Genomic DNA, 18,397 nt, shown 5'->3' on the forward strand with positions numbered 1-18,397 from the left:
TATTTAATAATATAAATTTAAGTCTTGAAGGCCTCATACTCGAACTTCATTTATGAAAAATAACTTTTAATTTTTAATATTGAAATTAAAATGAGTTTAAAATTATTTTTTATTTTATTCAATAATTTTCTTGATCTATAAAATAAAGCAAAATATTAAAGTAATGTATATTGCTTTTATAATGGACAATTAATAGCAATTTTATTAGAATTTTTCATATACTTTTATTTCACTAAATACCTTTGAGGGTTTGCAAAAGTAATTTCATTTATTAAAGATGTAAGAAATAATAAATAATTAGTCATTAATAAATTTTTTTTTTGCTTTAAGATTTTAAAAGCAAAAAAATATTCGTTTAGGTTAGTTTATCATTGATAATCCTAAATAATCAGTTATGCTTGTTGTCGTATTTTTGTGATTTAATTACCATTTTATTGACATACGTTTCTTGCTTTATAATGTAGAAAATAATGTATAGACAATTTAATTTATAGATCCTATTTTTTCATGAAAATATTATTCTTTTGATATTATATATTATCACTTTATTGTAGCAATAGTAATTTAAATGAAAGATTAACATGATTATTAACCAAAAGGAGAATTTCCAAAACCTTCAATTGGATTTATGTGTATTTATACCATACGATATTCATATATTGTATATTTCTATAGAAAAATAATTCGTCGACTTAGAGTAAAAAAGTGCTAAGTACAATGCGCTTATAAAAAAGGGCTCATCGGAAAATTCGTCTCGGCTTACAGTCGGTACTCCAAGCCGACAATTGAGAATCTGTAGGTAAAAAGTATTTTATGGATAACTGAAATCACTTTTGCAGCGATAAATAATGCAATAGTTTTAAGTTTAATAAGAAAGGTTAGAGTATAGATATTAATAACTTTATTCCCTTTTCATGTAATATATTAGATTGTTATTGTTGTTTAAAATGATAAAATTGTATTTACTATATGAATATAGACCTTTAAAACATCTATTTAATTTTGTGTATTAATTATGTGTATTTGAAATTTATCATATGAAGTGTTAAGTCATAGAGATTATTGAATAAAATATTTGTCAGTTTATAAATTGCATAGTTTTTGTTTTTGGGGAATATATGTAGATACATTTATAATTTAACTGTATACTTATAAGGTATTTCGTGTATAAATATTTATCTATATTAACGATCTCTTTGGCTTCCGTATAACAATCTATATTCGTATTTACTTATTTGTATATCAATCCATCACTCTTGCCATTCGATTTATAAGTTAAGACATTTGTCTTTATTACAATTGTCTGTATATCTATTATATATAAATTTATTTAATAATTTAATAGATTTTAATTTTTGTTGCATAAATTTAATACAATTTGATATCATGCATTTTATAAATTAAAATATAATATTTTTAATATATTCTTTGAGTTTTTAATTTGGTTCCAACAATATTAATTTGTCAAATATGCTTTTATAATATAAAAGCTTACTTGACCCATTAATAGTAACAGTAGTAAAACAATTCTCCATCTTTGCTTGACCATCAAGTAATAATATGGAGAAACATATTTATTTCTCTTTTATTTGTCAAAAATGTATTCATATTTAGTCGTTTTGTAGTGTTTTCAAAAATTTTAAATTAAAAATATAATCTCCAGTTTTTCTTATATATTAAATTTGTTTTATATTCTTGAAATAAAATTTGTTATTTGAAATTATTTTTTTAATCTCACATATGCTCTTTAATTTTTTGATAAAAGATAAATTTCGATTTTGGAACCTCTCTATAAAAGATAAATGTAATTAAAGTATTTTTACATATTTACGACTATATAAAGATATTTTTTAGATAGAGTATTTGAATATATATTTAATATTTAAGTACTGTTAAAAAAATATTGTATAGTTTTTTGATAAAAATAAAAATAAGCTTTATAATGATTATTATTATTATTAAATAAATATTAGTATTATTTCAGTCTAACCAATATCAGATTTACAGATTATCTATATAGTCAACATGAAACCACCATTTTATATTAAAAGTAGATTGCTATAATATTTATACTAATTCAGAAAAGCATGAAATATATTGTATTGTAATACAATTCAATATATATATTGTAATATAGCGCAGGATGCAAAATATAGTGTAATATTTTTAAATAAAATACAATATTGTTAAAGTATAAAATATTTGTTTTTACAAAAGTTGTAGTCTCTCACCGCTTCCTTAAAACTACAAATTATATTAAAATTTAAATTAAATTTAAATATATTTAAATATATATTTGAATTAAAACTCTAAAGTATCCAAAAAGCATTTAAATTATAAACATACATTAATCTTCTTTTAAACAAACTATAATCATATATGTTATTATTATGGGTTATAATACAAAATCTAAAGTTAGGGAAATATATTAATTGGCAAGAACATTTAAAGAAATAAATATTTCATTTATGGAAAAATATGTGTATAACAAAAATGATCATTTGCGGAATAGTTTTGTGGGTTACTTAAATGTTTTACTAAAGCCTTCTATTGCTTACTGAAGAGGGAGTTAAGTTCCTTTATTCTATTAAAATGAAACCTCCAAATTTAGTAAGTTCAATTCAATATGAATTTAAATAAAATGTTTCAAACATAATGTCATATTTTTTCGTAATACAAGTTGATTTCATGCTGATATATCAAATAATTTTTATATTGTATACTATGTTTGAATTAATCAAATTATGTATAGGTATTACTTTCGTTTTATATTATATAATCATATTTTACATACTAAATTTAACTAATGTTCTTACCTTATTGGTACATATTCATTTATAGGTGCTTATACTTATTTTTTATTTGAAAAAATACTTTGGCACCTTAAAGCATTCTTCTCGTTTTTCATAATTAACATACATACTTCATAAATTCATACTTCTCCATATATTCGTTTCTATTTTATTTAAGATATACACTTAAAATTTTGTTTTAAATAATAAAAATAAAATAGAAAAACATACTTTAACATCTATAAAAAGTCTAATAAAATTTCACATTAACTAACCACATACATAAGATCAAAACATTATAAGCTCAAGGCTTAGGGATTGATAAATATCATGCCTTCTACTAGTTGACGTCTTTCTGTACTGCTAATGTTTACGCCAGCAACAGAATACATTATATTCTAATTATAGATTTGTCTGCGTGCCCGTATTACCACCAGTTGGAGTAATATTTGGACCAGCAGAGGTCAGTGTATTAAGTGTATGTTGAGTGGATATAGGCATTGCTGAAAGTAACTCGTTTTCATTCTTAGCTTGACGTAACCAATTTCGTAAATCACGTGTTCGTTCGACTAGACTTGTGGTGTAATTAACAGCCCGCGGACTCTGAGAAACAATTGTGTTTGCTGCTAAGATTGCGCCACCCATGGAAGATTGCATACGTCCTGAAGCCAATTGCCGATAGGTTTCTAAACGATCGGCTAAAGTAGGTATGGACTGAGGTGCATGCATATGTAAGCCAGATGTACCTGTCATTTGTTGATTATGTAAATTATGTGCCACATTAGAAGTAACAACTGTGGATGAGTTCAGCATATGCGACCAATTAAGTTCTGAAGGCGAAATCAAAGGTACAGACATACCTAATAAAAGAAGTTAATTATAATAAAAAATTATATAATATAATATAATATAATATATATACTACCAGCACTAGCATGTTGTTGTTGATTCTTGCCAAGTATATCGAGTATTTCACGTATTTCTGCATTAAGTATTTCTAAATTCTGTATACATTCACTAGACTCATGATGATAGGCTTCCTTGCGTTTATTTAAATTTTGTGTATCCGCTCCACTTGCAAAGTCAGTACTACTGAAACCTGAACTAGAATGCGACGATAGATCACTCAAAGTAGCATCTTCTTTTTGTTCAACGCCTAACATATCCATTGAAGGTTTTTCTTTTTCATAAATACGTAACAAACTCTGCTCCAAATGACGTAAACGTATAACTTTTTCACCCAAAAGAGCACGTGTACGATGCAAATTTACTTCCATTTCAGTAAGTTCTTTTTCTTCTTGTATAAGTTGATCTAAAGTGTGACGAGTTATTGTGACCTTATGACGTTGTTTTATTTCACGTTGCCGTGCTCTAAAATTAGTTCTTTGTGTACGTAAAGATTCTTTAGCCCGACGAACTGAATCACGCTCCAAATGAATGCGATGTTTAAAAAACTCCAGTTCAGAGCTACTGCCCGCATGCTCATTTGAAATATCTGAAAATGGATATCTTAAGTGATAAGTAGCATCAAGAGTATTTTCTGGAAATTGATCTTCTAAATCTTCAAGTTTTTGCAATTGATGTCTTAGATTTTCAACTGGTGTACAGGGACGCTCAATTTTATAATTATCTGAATTCAGTCGTGACGTAGAAGCGGATTTCATACGCGAAAACAACTTTTTACGCTGAATGTTACCTCTAGAATTATTATTATTTTCCTGATTAAATTGAAATGCCTCAGAGTCAGAATTTCCATTATCACTGACCAGTGGCGCTGGTAAATAACGCCCCTTAGCATAATTATTAGAAATAGTAGTATCAGATTGACTAATTGAAGTAGTGTCGTCCTGTACTTGTAAATTTTTAATATATTTTGAGGTTATTCCAGGTTTACGTATGCTCTGTTGTATTTTCTCGGCAGATTTATCTCTTGCACTATCTCTTGTATTCCCTGTCAAATGTGTTTTTGGTGGCACTGGCGGCTTAACTGACATTTTGCCATTTACCGCTTGTGTAGAACTTACACCAACGCTTAGACCGCTTTGATTTTGACATGAGGTAGAGAGTGAAATCGAGCGATTTTCACTATTACCAATTGATGGCTTATTTGATATCGATCGCTCAGTTTCAGAGCCTGTGGTAGTTGTATGCAGGCTTTGTTGTTGTAAGGCCTGTGCTTCACGTCGTCGAGTGCGCCGCTCCAAGGATAATTTAACATCTGTTTTTAAACGTACATATTTTTCCTTTAAACAACGATATTTATCCTCCAATAAACGTTTTTCGCAACGTATTTTCTCGTAAAGGCGATCTTCTCCGGTATCCCGCAACCGTTGTTTTTCCATTTCTAATTCGTGTGCCATTTTATCACGCATTTCATTTAGCTTAGTAACATGTTCTTTCTTAATTAATTCCTCTTCACTTTTTAAATCTCTTTCCAAGTCTTGTAAGATTTCCATATGATTTTTTTGCAGTGTAGTCATTTGTATTTTATGTTCATCTACAACCGTTTTACGTTTAACATCTAAATCTTCTTCCAGTTGAGTGCGATATTCTTCCATTTGCAACTCCATGGCTTCATCGATTTGATGTTGATGTGATGTCAAGCGCAAATCATACTCATGTCTTATATTCTTAAGTTTTTGTTCGTGTTCACGTTTAATAATATCAATTTCATCTTGTAACTGTTCCTCTAAATGTTCTCGTTCTTCTTTAATCAATGTTTGCTTCTCTTTTTCTAATTCTTGATTCAACGATTCGGGAAGGTTTTCATCGTTTTTCGCCTCCGATTGGTCTGAGTCCTTCTTCAAAAATCCAACGAGCTTCGAAGCTACCTTAAGCGTGCGTATACCAGTTTTTTCACCACCCGTACCCTGCAATTTTTTTTCTAATTGCTCAACATCACGGCTGTGTTTTCGTCCCAACTCATCTAAGTCAAATGGGTTATTCGATGATGCAGTTAGCGGTAATGAGTCTTGCTCTGATTTATTTATAATAAAACTACGGATTGAACTTCCTTTTGATTCTGAATCAGTGTCTTCATAAAGCGGTTTGACAATTGAATTGTCCTTTAGTTTATCTAAATAATTTACAGCCGAGACATTCGCACCAACTTCAACGCTCTGTGAGCGTGCAAGTTCAGCTAATTTAGTGCGTTCCCGTTCGGGTAAGTCCATCGAAAAACTTTGCGCTTTAAGCATTTGTATTGTGTGTTCCTTAGGCAATGGTATGATCTTAACTTGTTTCTCATCATTAGCTAGAAAGGGATTAAGATTACGTTGATAACTGCCATCTGAAACTAAGTGACCAATAGCTGCACAACAATCATCATCGTCATCATCCCAAGGATTGTTGTCTTCAGCATCATCATCATCATCTGAATTGACAGAAGCTTCGGGACTGAAAGTAAGTCTTCTGGAACTGCTTGGATCTTCTTCTGGCGAACTACGCATTTTCGTATCATCTAAATTAAAGCGTACGCTTTTTTTGTCTTCTGCACCTGTGCCATTATCATGCTCATCTTTTTCAAAGCGTCTACGTATATCTGTGAGACTGGAATCACGCAAAATGCCTTTAACACCAGGTGGTGTACCAACAACACCTTCTATGATAATATTCGAATTAGAGTTGGAATTGTTGGCATTACCACTTGTTGTCATCATATTCACCGTAGCTTGATTGAATCCCATTTCAGTAAGTCTACGTGATTTTAAAAACATCGCACCAGTGCCAGATAATGGAAAGCCTCTTTTCTCAACATTTTGATCCGTTTCATTTTTATGTATTAAATTAAATTTCGGACTAAAAGCATCATTACCAAATTTCATGGCTAAGCCAATTTGCGGATTCGTTTTAGCTACCTCAAACCGTGTATTTTTAATTGGCTGAAATATTGGTCCAAAATTTTTACCTCTTGATTCCAAAAATCTACTAACACCACCACTAAAACCACTAGTACTTGTACTTGTTGAATTTGGATTCGAGGAATTATTAGCGGCCCCATTTTGTATACCATTTATTATATGTAGCTTTAGTCCTGCACTTGTGTTGCTTACGTTTGGATTGCTAGTTGGTGATGACATTTCATTGGTATTATTTGTATTATCACATTCGTATTCATTGCCCTGTAAACTGCGTATACCCGAGTCTAGCTGTGAGGCATCATCGGAATTATCTACTGTAGGCGTAGCGGAAATAGATTGTTTCTGGCGTGCCTGGTCAACAAGTTCTCGATAAACAGCATCAAGTGGATGATCCCATTGTGATTGTTTCGTTTTTGTGTTATAATAATAATGTGCGCCTTTTTCTTCCGAATAACTAAAAATATTAATTTATAATTATAATTAATTCAAATATCATAAAGCTATTCCTGTATTTAAAAAACATTAAATATTAAATATAATATCTTGAAATTATTTTAAACGCTTTCCTGTTGAAAAATAATCTTTACTTATTCCCTATGTTTGAACAATTTATCCTTTACATTAGTTATCTAGCATAAGATGATTATTTAATGTAGTTGTAAAGTTTTCCAAACCCTTTCGGTAACACAAGTAAGTTTTATTTGGCAGCATTCACAAAGCATTTATAGGAAAAGGTCAAGGATACAATATTGTATACAAGTTTTTCAAAGAAATATATACATACTCTTTATATCCATTCATATGAGTTATGCTTCCATGTCAAACTCATTAAAACACACAAATAACTATATATTACCATACTGTGTACTTTAAAATCTCATATTGATATTAAATTCTTAAAATGCCATAGAGCAAAGCTTATTAAATGGAATTCTGAAAGTATGCAATATTTTGCGTGCGTTGAAAATTTCATAATTTCGGTAGTTGCATGGTCATAATCCAACCAATTTTTGAGTTGAAAATCTACCGTGACGTGAACTTTTTCTATTGTATATCTATTTGGTTTGAAAAAATTTAATTAAACTTTACTAAATCCTTACAGTGGTCATTACAATTTTTACGATATGAAATGTATTACTTGCAGCAAAAAAAATTTGACAGAGAAAGTGTTTAACATTCTTAATTACTATAGGGAAATAAAGGTAGAAATAATACGCTTAGATATAATAAAAATATTAATACATATGAAATAATAACCTGGCTTTAGTAATAATATCAAGCGGTTCAAGCGGTTTAGTTGCAAATGTGGTTTAGATGAATCAGGATCAAGATATTTTTCTTGACGTTGATTGTCTCTTATTAGGTTGTAAATAGACCAAATAAGAGGTATTTCTAGATTATTCAATCAAAATTTTTAACATTCACCCTTGTATAAATCTTAATGAACGTAATTCTGATTTGTTATAAAAAAAAATAACTAAAGTAGCTGCCTGGACGTTATCTGCTGTCGGGTCTAAAACATTTTAATTTAATTAAAACTACGCTCGTGAATATAAGATTTTAAGCCCATATACATATTACCTATAAGTATCTTTTTGATATTTTCATATGAATCATAATCAAATCCTTGATAGGGGCCAAGAAATATAGCATCATACTACTTTTTGTTTTATAAATAAACTTGAATTTGTAGAGGCGCTACTCAGGTGCTTCATGATTTTGATACAAACTAAACTGATAGTCAATCAAATGATTGTTAGGGGCCTTACAAAAAGGCACCATAGCTGGACTTTTCAGAGGCGCTTATCAGTTGCTTCATGATTTTGAATGAAATTAAACTGATAGTCAGGAATCACCTTTTGTCTATCAAGAATATATGATAATATCTGAAGAATATTCTCTTGCATATTTTTAAGAACCAAAACACTAATATGCATAAACGAAGTAATGACATTTCCGCGCACTTTTTTTACTCTATAATATTATTGTTCTACGAGAATTATTGCTCTATTAAGTAGTGATTTCATATCTCAGTGGCGAATTCAATTGATGGAGATTGATTTCTTTACCAATATTTAAAGGATGTCAACATCAATTAGCTTTGTAAAGATAGAAGAATTTGTGATTTCACATATATATTTATATTAAGTTACAAAAGATATTATATCTGAAGATAGTTTGAGTAAAGTATGATAAAATAAAACAAAATAAATTAAGTTAAATATATATTCGAGAAAAAATATTTACCAAATTTTCCAATCCGAGGGCAGTGCTTGCATTAACCCTTCCTTAGCCAAGTAAAGTAAATAATGCTCTTTTGTTGCATCAATGCCAATAAGTGAAGCATATTCGTTGATTTCTGAAATGAAAAGGATATTGGAATTTTAAAAAATTCATTTCACCATTATAAAATATTGATTTTATTTAAGTGAATTAGAAGCATTAATTTAATTAAATAAACCAACGACTGCAGATTCAATGTTTAGCACTAATTATATTTAAAACCATAAGCTTTCGGGATAAATAAGTACATATTGCTTTAATTTATTGATTGACTTTTATATAAAATATTTTGTTTTTATATTTCAAATTTTAGTTAAGTATTTTAGTAAAATTTTCTGAAATTAAAATTATATTGTACAAATAAATAAATACCTAAGCTTTATATGCATTCATTATTTTTATTTATAATTTTGTTTTAAATATTTATTTAAAAACCACTGAAAGAACAATTACATATTGAAAAAATTAAAGATTATAAAAATATTTTATAGTCTTAGGTCTTATGTGTGCTATTACGCAAAAAGTGCTAATGATTACTGTTTTGACTTGACTTCTCGTAGTTCATATTCTAAATAACTTAGATGCAGGTATAGTCTTACTAAATTAACTTAACTAACAATGTTATTATTTGAACCATTTGAGGTTTAACGTTTTAAGCCGTATGGTACGTGCAGTCCATTTTCAGTCAAATTATATACGGATTCAGGATCTCCCTCTGAATAGCATCATAGGCTTTGCCAACGTTTCTAAATAGTTTCAACGCTTGTTTTTTTTAATAATACGGTGGGCCTACAGGCCTAATCCATTGGGATTGCCGGGATAACCTAACTTAACCTATATACAGATTAGTTTGCACCGGTAATCCTAAGGCTCTACTTACACCTGTTGTTGTATTATATTACCCAATAAGTATTCAAAATTTTAAAAATCACTTTGAATTTTTTGGCAAAGCTGAAAATGCTCTTTAGAGAAAAGTCCTGTAGATGGCCAAGACCCTAAAATTTGAGCAAATCTAGATTTGCCAATCCAAAATGATATTACTTTGCTCATTTTTTGCACGCATATAATAAATTTGTTATTTATCAGTACTTTTCTTCAATGTGACAATTGGTTGCATGTCGGTTTACCAATTCAAGTAATTTTAACTGAAGGAATTAGGAACTTGTTATCTTCCATATCTACCGCAATGTTTCAAAATTAAAAATAAAATTTGTTCACTAATATGAAAAACTAAAAATATACTTTATTCTTAATTCTAAAATTTCAATTGGTTCATGCATGTTTAGAGCTAATATATGAAATATGTACTAAATTAATTCTTATCAAATTTAGATCTATTCTAAAAAGTCCTTCGATGTAAAATTCATTTTTTCGGCACGGCTTATTGCGGCTTTAAATAAGAAATTCTACTCACTATTTTGAAATAACGACCGCAAAATGGTGCAGTACACAAAAGAATATATCTCACAATACCACTATAATAAACTAACAACTATAGCACAACGTAGTAAACATTGTGAATAGTTGACAATTTACTGGTAACGAGGCCTGGTGTGCCTGCATTTGCAATGCATACGAACGCCGCAACTCAACTCAACTTAGCTCAGCTCAGCTCAACTCAATGCAATGAAAGTGTAGAAAACATGACAAATTGCATGAAATGTTTGCAGAAGGAACACAAAAACAACAACAAAGGGAAACTAAATTCTTTGAATCGTTGGATGTGTGTGCGTGTGTGTAGTTGTGCACTTGTTTAGTGGTGTTGTCATTTGATTTTTATTTTGTTTACATTGCAGATGGAATATTTAATTGTGTAGGAGCCTGAATGCGGGTGCGGCGCATAAATAAACCATTAAATTCTGATTGCAACATAAAGAGATGGGAGAGACAGTGGTGTGCATTCATTCCTTTCTCGTTAATTTACTGTTGCCAGGATACTATGTTTGTTAGTTTCTGGTTTAGTGTAGCACACAAAACTTTTATTTAGGTTATACTTTCTCTACATTATAGTTGGAAGTATGAAATATAATGAAGAGCTCCTCAGCATTTAAAGCAGATGCGTTTACGTACAAAAAACATACATACAACATGTTTAGTTGTTAAATAAACAAGGTGGGCGTACTACTTTTTACAAATATAATTAGATATCCTTAAAAATGACATATCTTGTTACTGTAATCCACTTCGCAACAAGGAAGTCATTCAGTATTTTTTTATTAAGGTTTTTGTAGTGCATTTTGAATCATGTAAATATATTATTATATAATACAAATTATTGCATTGGACTATATTAAGGAGAAATTTAAAAACAGAATATATATTATATATGTAATAATCAATAACAATCAAACAAATTAAAACGAAATCTAAACTGTCTACATTTCTTATTTATATATCATTAATCAAATTCAGTATTTATAAAATTGGATTTTAAAAATTGTCCAACTATAAAATATAATTATAAAATCTATTTATTCTTGGTAAGGTTAGGTTATACCGGCGATCCTAAGCTTTACTTAAGCCTATCGGTGAACCTTGTTACCATATAAGAAACTCAGAGGTTAAAACCACCTTAAACCTTTGACAAAGCCTAAAATGTTCTTTAGAGGGAGATCCTGAATTGGCCAAAATTCTCAAAGAAGAAAGCTCTTAAGTTAGTTAATCGAAGCCGCGCATGGAGATGTAAGACAGTAAACAAAGCACTATTATTGTACTTTCCACAATTGCGATGCGTATGATTAAACGAGCAATTCAAACTTTTAGCATGGTTCCCTATTCGGATATGACCTGTCCAAAAACCTACCACAAGACTGATATCTTTAGGGGTATCTGAATGAGAGTGTTGGATTTTTCTTAATGGAACGTGACCAAGTTTTACATGCAGGTGGCTGCATATCGCTGAATCTTCTCATTCTTCATTTTTGATTAAAATGCTTAGCACAGAAAGGATAGAACAAATATTTTCATGATGTCAACGATATCCCCAAATTTTTCAGGTGTTCCAAATGATTACCTGAAGCACCCTGAATTATGCGTGAGGTAATAACTTTACTAATTTTTTTTTGACATAGAAAAAGCACAATAATACCTTTCCTAGCGCGTTCGATAGTATTTTACTTAAAGTTTTCTGTCAAAAATTCTACATAATGACAATTTTTATAGTAAATATGTGTATGTATAGTAATCGATCTCTAAAGAAACTTAAACTTAAGGTAGTAGTATAACTTAAAGAAAGCTGTCCTTATGTAAACCTTAATAATACTTCAGTTTTATAAAGTACATTTCTAGTTATTTTCCGCACAATAACTGAAAATATATCTGGGCAGCAAGCTTGTCATGAAAACTTATACATCCTAAGAACTATAAAGATGTATAAGTTTCTTCTCTCAAACTCTCAATTAAGTTTAGGGAACAAAATATTACTATATATAATTTTTGTATTACATTAAAATTTAACGAAGTGATATTAAAACTTCTTGGTCATTTAGAAATAAATTATAATTATGTATATGTACATAGCATTTGCATAAAATTGATTTTTTCACACTTGTTGAAAAAAATTTATTTGACTTCTTACAATATTATTGACTTCGATTTTATACATAAAAATTCAGTATTATTTGCGTGAATACATATGTATTTTTTTATAAACTTAAGCAGTACTATGAACGAAACTAAAACCGGAACCTCCGATTTAAAAGTGTAATTGAACATAACCTCAAATCAAACCATGTTTATTCTGACTGCAAATACTGATGCGGAAGCTAGATAAACTAAACCACTGGTTAAAAATAGGGAACCATTAAACAAAAAGACTTCAGAAATTATTCAGTTCACAACCCTTATATTATGGAAATTATTAAATAATTTTAATAAAATTTTGTAGAACATGTTTTTCAATTAAGTGTTGTACTTGTTTTATAAATCAATTCATTAGAAAAATATTATAATGTACTGAAAATTTTCATTTAAAATATTCTATTTCTCTGATATTTATCAAGAATTAAATATATTGATATATACTCAACCATACTGCTGTTATTATTATAATTAGAATTTAATTTATTTAATATAATTTATATTTAATTATATTAATTTATAATTTAATTTATAATTATTATATAATTTAATTTATAATAAAAACCTTTTTAATTTTAAAATGATTTTTTAAATAGAAAATTGATTAAATCATAATTGTTATTATTAAAAACATTAATTCTGAAAATTAAAGTAAGAAATTCACCGAAATATGTTTTCCCAGTAGCACTTTAATTATTACTACTTGCTTACATGTTGCTCTTTGACTTCCTTAATCACAACCACTTATTTTGTTCACCAGAATTTATAAAAAGTTTTCAAATACAAAAAATATCGATCCAGTTTTAATATTTTATAGTTTTACTAAATTGTATTGATGGAAAGAAATTAAAAAACAACACAAAGCGATTTTATAAAACTTGGACAAAATGTTCTGACAAGCGATGAAGGACAAAAATAGAGCACCAAGGGCAACAGTGTCCAATATTTTTAATTATAACAACACAACAACTGAAATAATTTACCCCTTCAAGTAAATTTCACATATACCATATATACCTACATGTATATATACCAACAAATATATATGGACAAAGTTGTTTACTTGAATTTATTCTTAATATTGTGTGGCTATATACTTTTCACAATAATGACTTTTAGCATGCAAATATCGTATGTTATCACACGACATGTCATTGTGGTGTATTAGTGCTATGCGGAAGGTTGAAATAAATATTATATTTAAAATATTTATGTATATACATATTATTTACATTCTTAAAAGCAAATTTATTTTGTGTGTGGAAATTTATGGTCTATGGGTACTTTATGAACTTGTAGTTCAGTTAATTAAACTCGACCATAATGGTTAACATACATTAGTTAGGTTAGGCTATCATATTGTATTATAACACATTTTTAACAAACATATTTCCGTTAGCATTAATATATATATATAACTCTAGTATATGTAAATTATATTTAATTTTTTTTTTGAAAGTTTTATAATCCTTCATACTCATTTGAAGAAACTGTATAGGCACGACCAAATGTATCTTTAGCAAGAGCACATTTTCCTTTTTTGTTTGAATCGTTCCATAAATTTGCTTATTATCCCTATCAAAAGTATGGAATCACATCTTTATGCGATTATCACTTGAATTTCTCAACTTAATTTGTTCATTTATTCGTTCACACAACGTATTTAGTACAATACTCCATATAATAAACCAATAACATCTGTTTTGCTCATCTCCTTTTCTTTGAATTATACTGGTTAAGCAATTCCATATAAATATTTACCAATATAAAATAATAATACATTAAAATAATTTCAATAACTTATTTATATTTGAGGACAACTCTGCTGCACAGGGAAAACTTACATCTAGAAGCTATACAGTGCATGAGTAACCTTAAGAAACCTATAGATAAGTTATCCTCAATAGTAGATTTTCACAGAATAAGAATAAGAATGAAGAATACATCTGAATCGAATTGAGAATACATCTGAATCGCATGTCAATATATGTGTATGTCAATATAGCTTAGTTTTCAGTATATCGGATTTTAAATTTAGAAATTTTTCGATGTAAACCATCAATAATTGGTAAACATTGTAAATATATTTTAACAGACCTGCAAAAAAATTCGAATTACTCGAATTAAACTAACACAATTTTTCTCAATTACCGGACTGTCTTAATTTATAATTAATTACATCGTTTAATCACTAAACTATTTTGCAGTTAAAGTTAAAGTTAAATATAAATTAAAAAATATGACTTCCATTATTCACATTATTGATACTAAATAACATAACACATAATAAAGAACATAACATTATAAAAAAATTCAAAATGAAAGCAATGAACAACGTAATGAACGTATAAAAATTGAAAGAATTTGGCAAATAACAAATAGATCTATACAGAACTTAAAAATGAACTAGTTGAAGTTAAAAGATATCAATAAGTTAACTCAAGAACAACGTGTCTTTATTTGAAAAATATAACCACTCATTCAACGGTTTACAGAGAAATGTAATTTAAATGTTAAACTTTTAGAAAAAAATTTTATTGATTACCATGCATTATAATAATTAATTAAATTTAAAAAAAAAATAATTTTCTGTGTTAGGTCAGCAAAATATATGAGTTTATGTAAACTCATAAACTTATTGACATGTTAACTAACTTACAATAAACTGTCATTAATTAATTAACATATTAACATTGCACAAAGTAATTTAATTATATAGCTCACACAAATAATATTTTTTTCCTTTTACGTTATGTTGCTGATGTGCCGTATAAATAAACAATTATATACATATAAATATATATATATATATATATGTGATATAGAATTTGTACATAATATATCATTTATTTAAAATGTGTATGCATGATATTGTATATAATAATTGTATATATTGTATATATATGTATATTGTATATAATACAGAGTATACATATGTGCTCATATACATATATATAGTCATATGTATATAAACTTTATATACATCTAGGATCAATGTCGTAACTACAATATGGCATGTTAGAAAAAGAATGAATAACTAAAGAAATATGTAATAGAAAACATATTTTTTAATTAATTAATTAATCAATTTCTTCAAAAAAATTAGTTAAACACAATTTCAGACTGCTCATACAATACTTGCAAAAACTATTTAATATATAATATCAGTCATATATAACTTGATAATAACGACTATTTGAATTTACTTTATGGAAAGAAATGACCAGCAATTATCATACTCTTAGAAATGATTTGGATTGATATCTTAAATTAAGTTTTCGTAAACATATTGTAAATTTTATTAAATATTTTTGAAAATATCGTATATTAAATCAATAATACTAACTAATATGCACAAAAGTCGCCTTTTTGATTACTACCGAGCTTAATTTAAAACTTTTTTCTGGTATATTAAGCTTTATCTTAGTAGGTTCGTTATTTCAAGATTAGGATATTACCATGTACATTGTACATACTATGTCTAAGAAGAGACATACTATTATACCATTAATGAAAAGTAAATATCATTTTATACTGCAATACAAGTTTCTGATAATATATTGTAACTTGTACGTTCTGTTTAAAAGAGCCTCATAAGCCACTATGCTCAATAAGTAATAAATTTCTATACATTAAAGAAAATGAAATAATATATCAGAAAAAGAGGTTTTGACTAGTTCAACACTATAGCTATCGTGTTTCCATCAATTACAGTCAATAGAAATTTCGAAATTAGTAGCTATTTTAAGAATGCTATTCTAAAAAAAACATGCCAAAGTACGATTCTTGAAATTATCGTTCGTTTTAATTATTACCTTGTTCTATAGTATCTCTGTTCACAACTCACTTTTATTAATATACCTAGTTATAAGCTTCCCAAGCGCTTTTTAGAGGTTTTACAGGGAACGCGGCTTATTCGATCGTATTCTTTTTCACTACCGTGGCTAGAAGACTTCCATACATAAATATATTGATTGAATTATTAGGTTTTTAAAAATATTTGCAACTAATATTTAAAAAAATATGAAGAATACATTTTAGGTGGCCCAGACAGAGAAGTTTTTATAGGTCTATGTCCAAGAAAGTAATTGATGAAATTCATGTTCGCATTACTGATTAATTTTAAATAAAAATATATAGCAGAAAATTGTGTTACACCTAGTATTAAAATTTTTGAATTTATTTAAAATATAAATATAAAAGATAATGATATGTTACAACTGAAAAAAAAGCCCTATTTTTGGATATCAATAAAAGAATTTTAACATTTATTCACTATTTTAAATGTACTTATAAAATTACAATAAGTCATGAAGTCTAGATTGGGGTGTCCTCTAGGATATGTGCCCCTAGGCCATTTGATTATATTTTTACAATCCATGATGATGATTATATATCTTTTATTTATAACACTGTTGTGTACTCTACACTTAGTAAATTAACTTCAATATATTCAAAAAATAAACGTAAAATATAAAGTGTAATCAAACTAGATCAATTTTGTACACTTATTTTTATAAAAACATTTTGTACTTAATTCAATTCCAAGAAGCTTTAATTTTAAATCATGTTATTAATAATTTCACTTAATATAATTTTTCACTCATATGCAGTAATAATAAAACAATTTTAAATCGTATTATGATAACATTTAAAATCAATTCACCGTAAGAAACTAAAAAAACTAGCATTCATATCCCTTCAATAATTAAACAATTTCTTGCTGATGGGCCACTGTCGGTTAGAAAACTGCTATAGGAAATTGAGTATTTCGCTACAAAAAGTTATGAAGAAGAAGATAAAGTGCTTTATATCTGCACAGATTATGTATGTTAAGGGTTAACTTTCTAAAACATCTTTGTAGGATACACGAATTATTCTTAAAGATTATCTTAAGCTTCACTAAAGATTTAAAATTATGACCTATTGGACCTTTTGGATTTTATATGGCATCATGAGTAGTTACTCCTGAGCGAAAACACCGTAATTTTTTTTTAAATTAATCAATTTAATAATTAATTCGAACATATATTAATATATATGTATTGATATAATTTATATTTTTAATTTGAATATGTTATGAAATAAGCAATATAAATAGGTTTACCTTACGTTCAGCTGTATTTTTGATTTACCTTTTCGAAAACTTAATACTGGAATATTATTATACAAAACTTTATCATGGTAGAGAGCTTTTTATCATTCATGAAATTGAAATAAATAAATATAACATAGAGCTTTTTTGAGCCGGCTTTTAAGAGTCATACATTACAAGAGGACAGATGTTCGTTCATCTGGGATGTCGTGAAAATAAAAATGAATGAAAAATTTTTCAACATAAAAAATTAATCATTTTTTTATAAAAATATTTACATAATATTTTCATCTATTTTTAATAATGAACATAGTTATAATTATTTAGAAAACATGAAATTAAATAATTAATTTAAAACACAGTTTAAATATAGAATATTAAATTATTTTGACTAGTAGTAATATAAAATATATATATATGTCAACATTATATTTAATTAATGTTTTTTCAAGAAATATATATTTTCTGTGACTTACCTTCAGCAGATGGTTGACATGTTTCATCGAAAACCTCTTTGCAAATAACGGAAGACGATGGCGAAGTACTTCCTAAGCGAGTAGATGTCGAACAGCTATCCATATTGCCTATTGTACTGATTTTTTTTTGCTTTTGATAATATATTGACTATATAATATTTTTAATTTTTATAGTATTTTATAAATTTCTTAAACATAATACTTCGAAAGTACTTGCAAAAGTTCGAGTTTCCTTTTTTTTTGTAATTTGTTTTATATTTTCCTTTTTGTTTTCAATCTTCTCTATAAATAGAGACTCAAAAATCATGCACC

General features: G+C 27.7%; 1 protein-coding gene across 1 annotated transcript; it reads right to left on the reverse strand.

The window, feature by feature from the left end:
* Positions 1-3,035: 3,035 nt before the first annotated feature.
* On the reverse strand, positions 3,036-18,397 carry LOC119669870 (kinesin-related protein 4). The gene is made up of 4 exons (XM_038079906.1): positions 18,086-18,397; positions 8,900-9,011; positions 3,718-7,106; positions 3,036-3,652 (listed from the first exon to the last, which is right to left on the reverse strand). Exons 1-4 carry the CDS (start codon positions 18,186-18,188, stop codon positions 3,195-3,197), a joined length of 4,062 nt encoding a protein of 1,353 aa, XP_037935834.1. The 5' UTR covers positions 18,189-18,397; the 3' UTR covers positions 3,036-3,194.

Source organism: Teleopsis dalmanni, chromosome 1 (genome assembly GCF_002237135.1).
Source record: "Teleopsis dalmanni isolate 2A chromosome 1, ASM223713v2, whole genome shotgun sequence".
Lineage (NCBI taxonomy): Eukaryota > Metazoa > Arthropoda > Insecta > Diptera > Diopsidae > Teleopsis > Teleopsis dalmanni.

What these genes read in the sequence shown, in the direction of transcription:
- LOC119669870 (XM_038079906.1), bottom strand. Translation starts at nt 18,188, where the DNA reads ATGGATAGCTGTTCGACATCTACTCGCTTAGGAAGTACTTCGCCATCG. An exon ending in CCCTCGGATTGGAAAATTTG is followed by an intron (nt 7,107 to 8,899) that starts GTAAATATTTTT and finishes TAATATTTTTAG; the next exon opens with TTATTCGGAAGAAAAAGGCG. An exon ending in ACAACAACATGCTAGTGCTG is followed by an intron (nt 3,653 to 3,717) that starts GTAGTATATATA and finishes TTCTTTTATTAG; the next exon opens with GTATGTCTGTACCTTTGATT.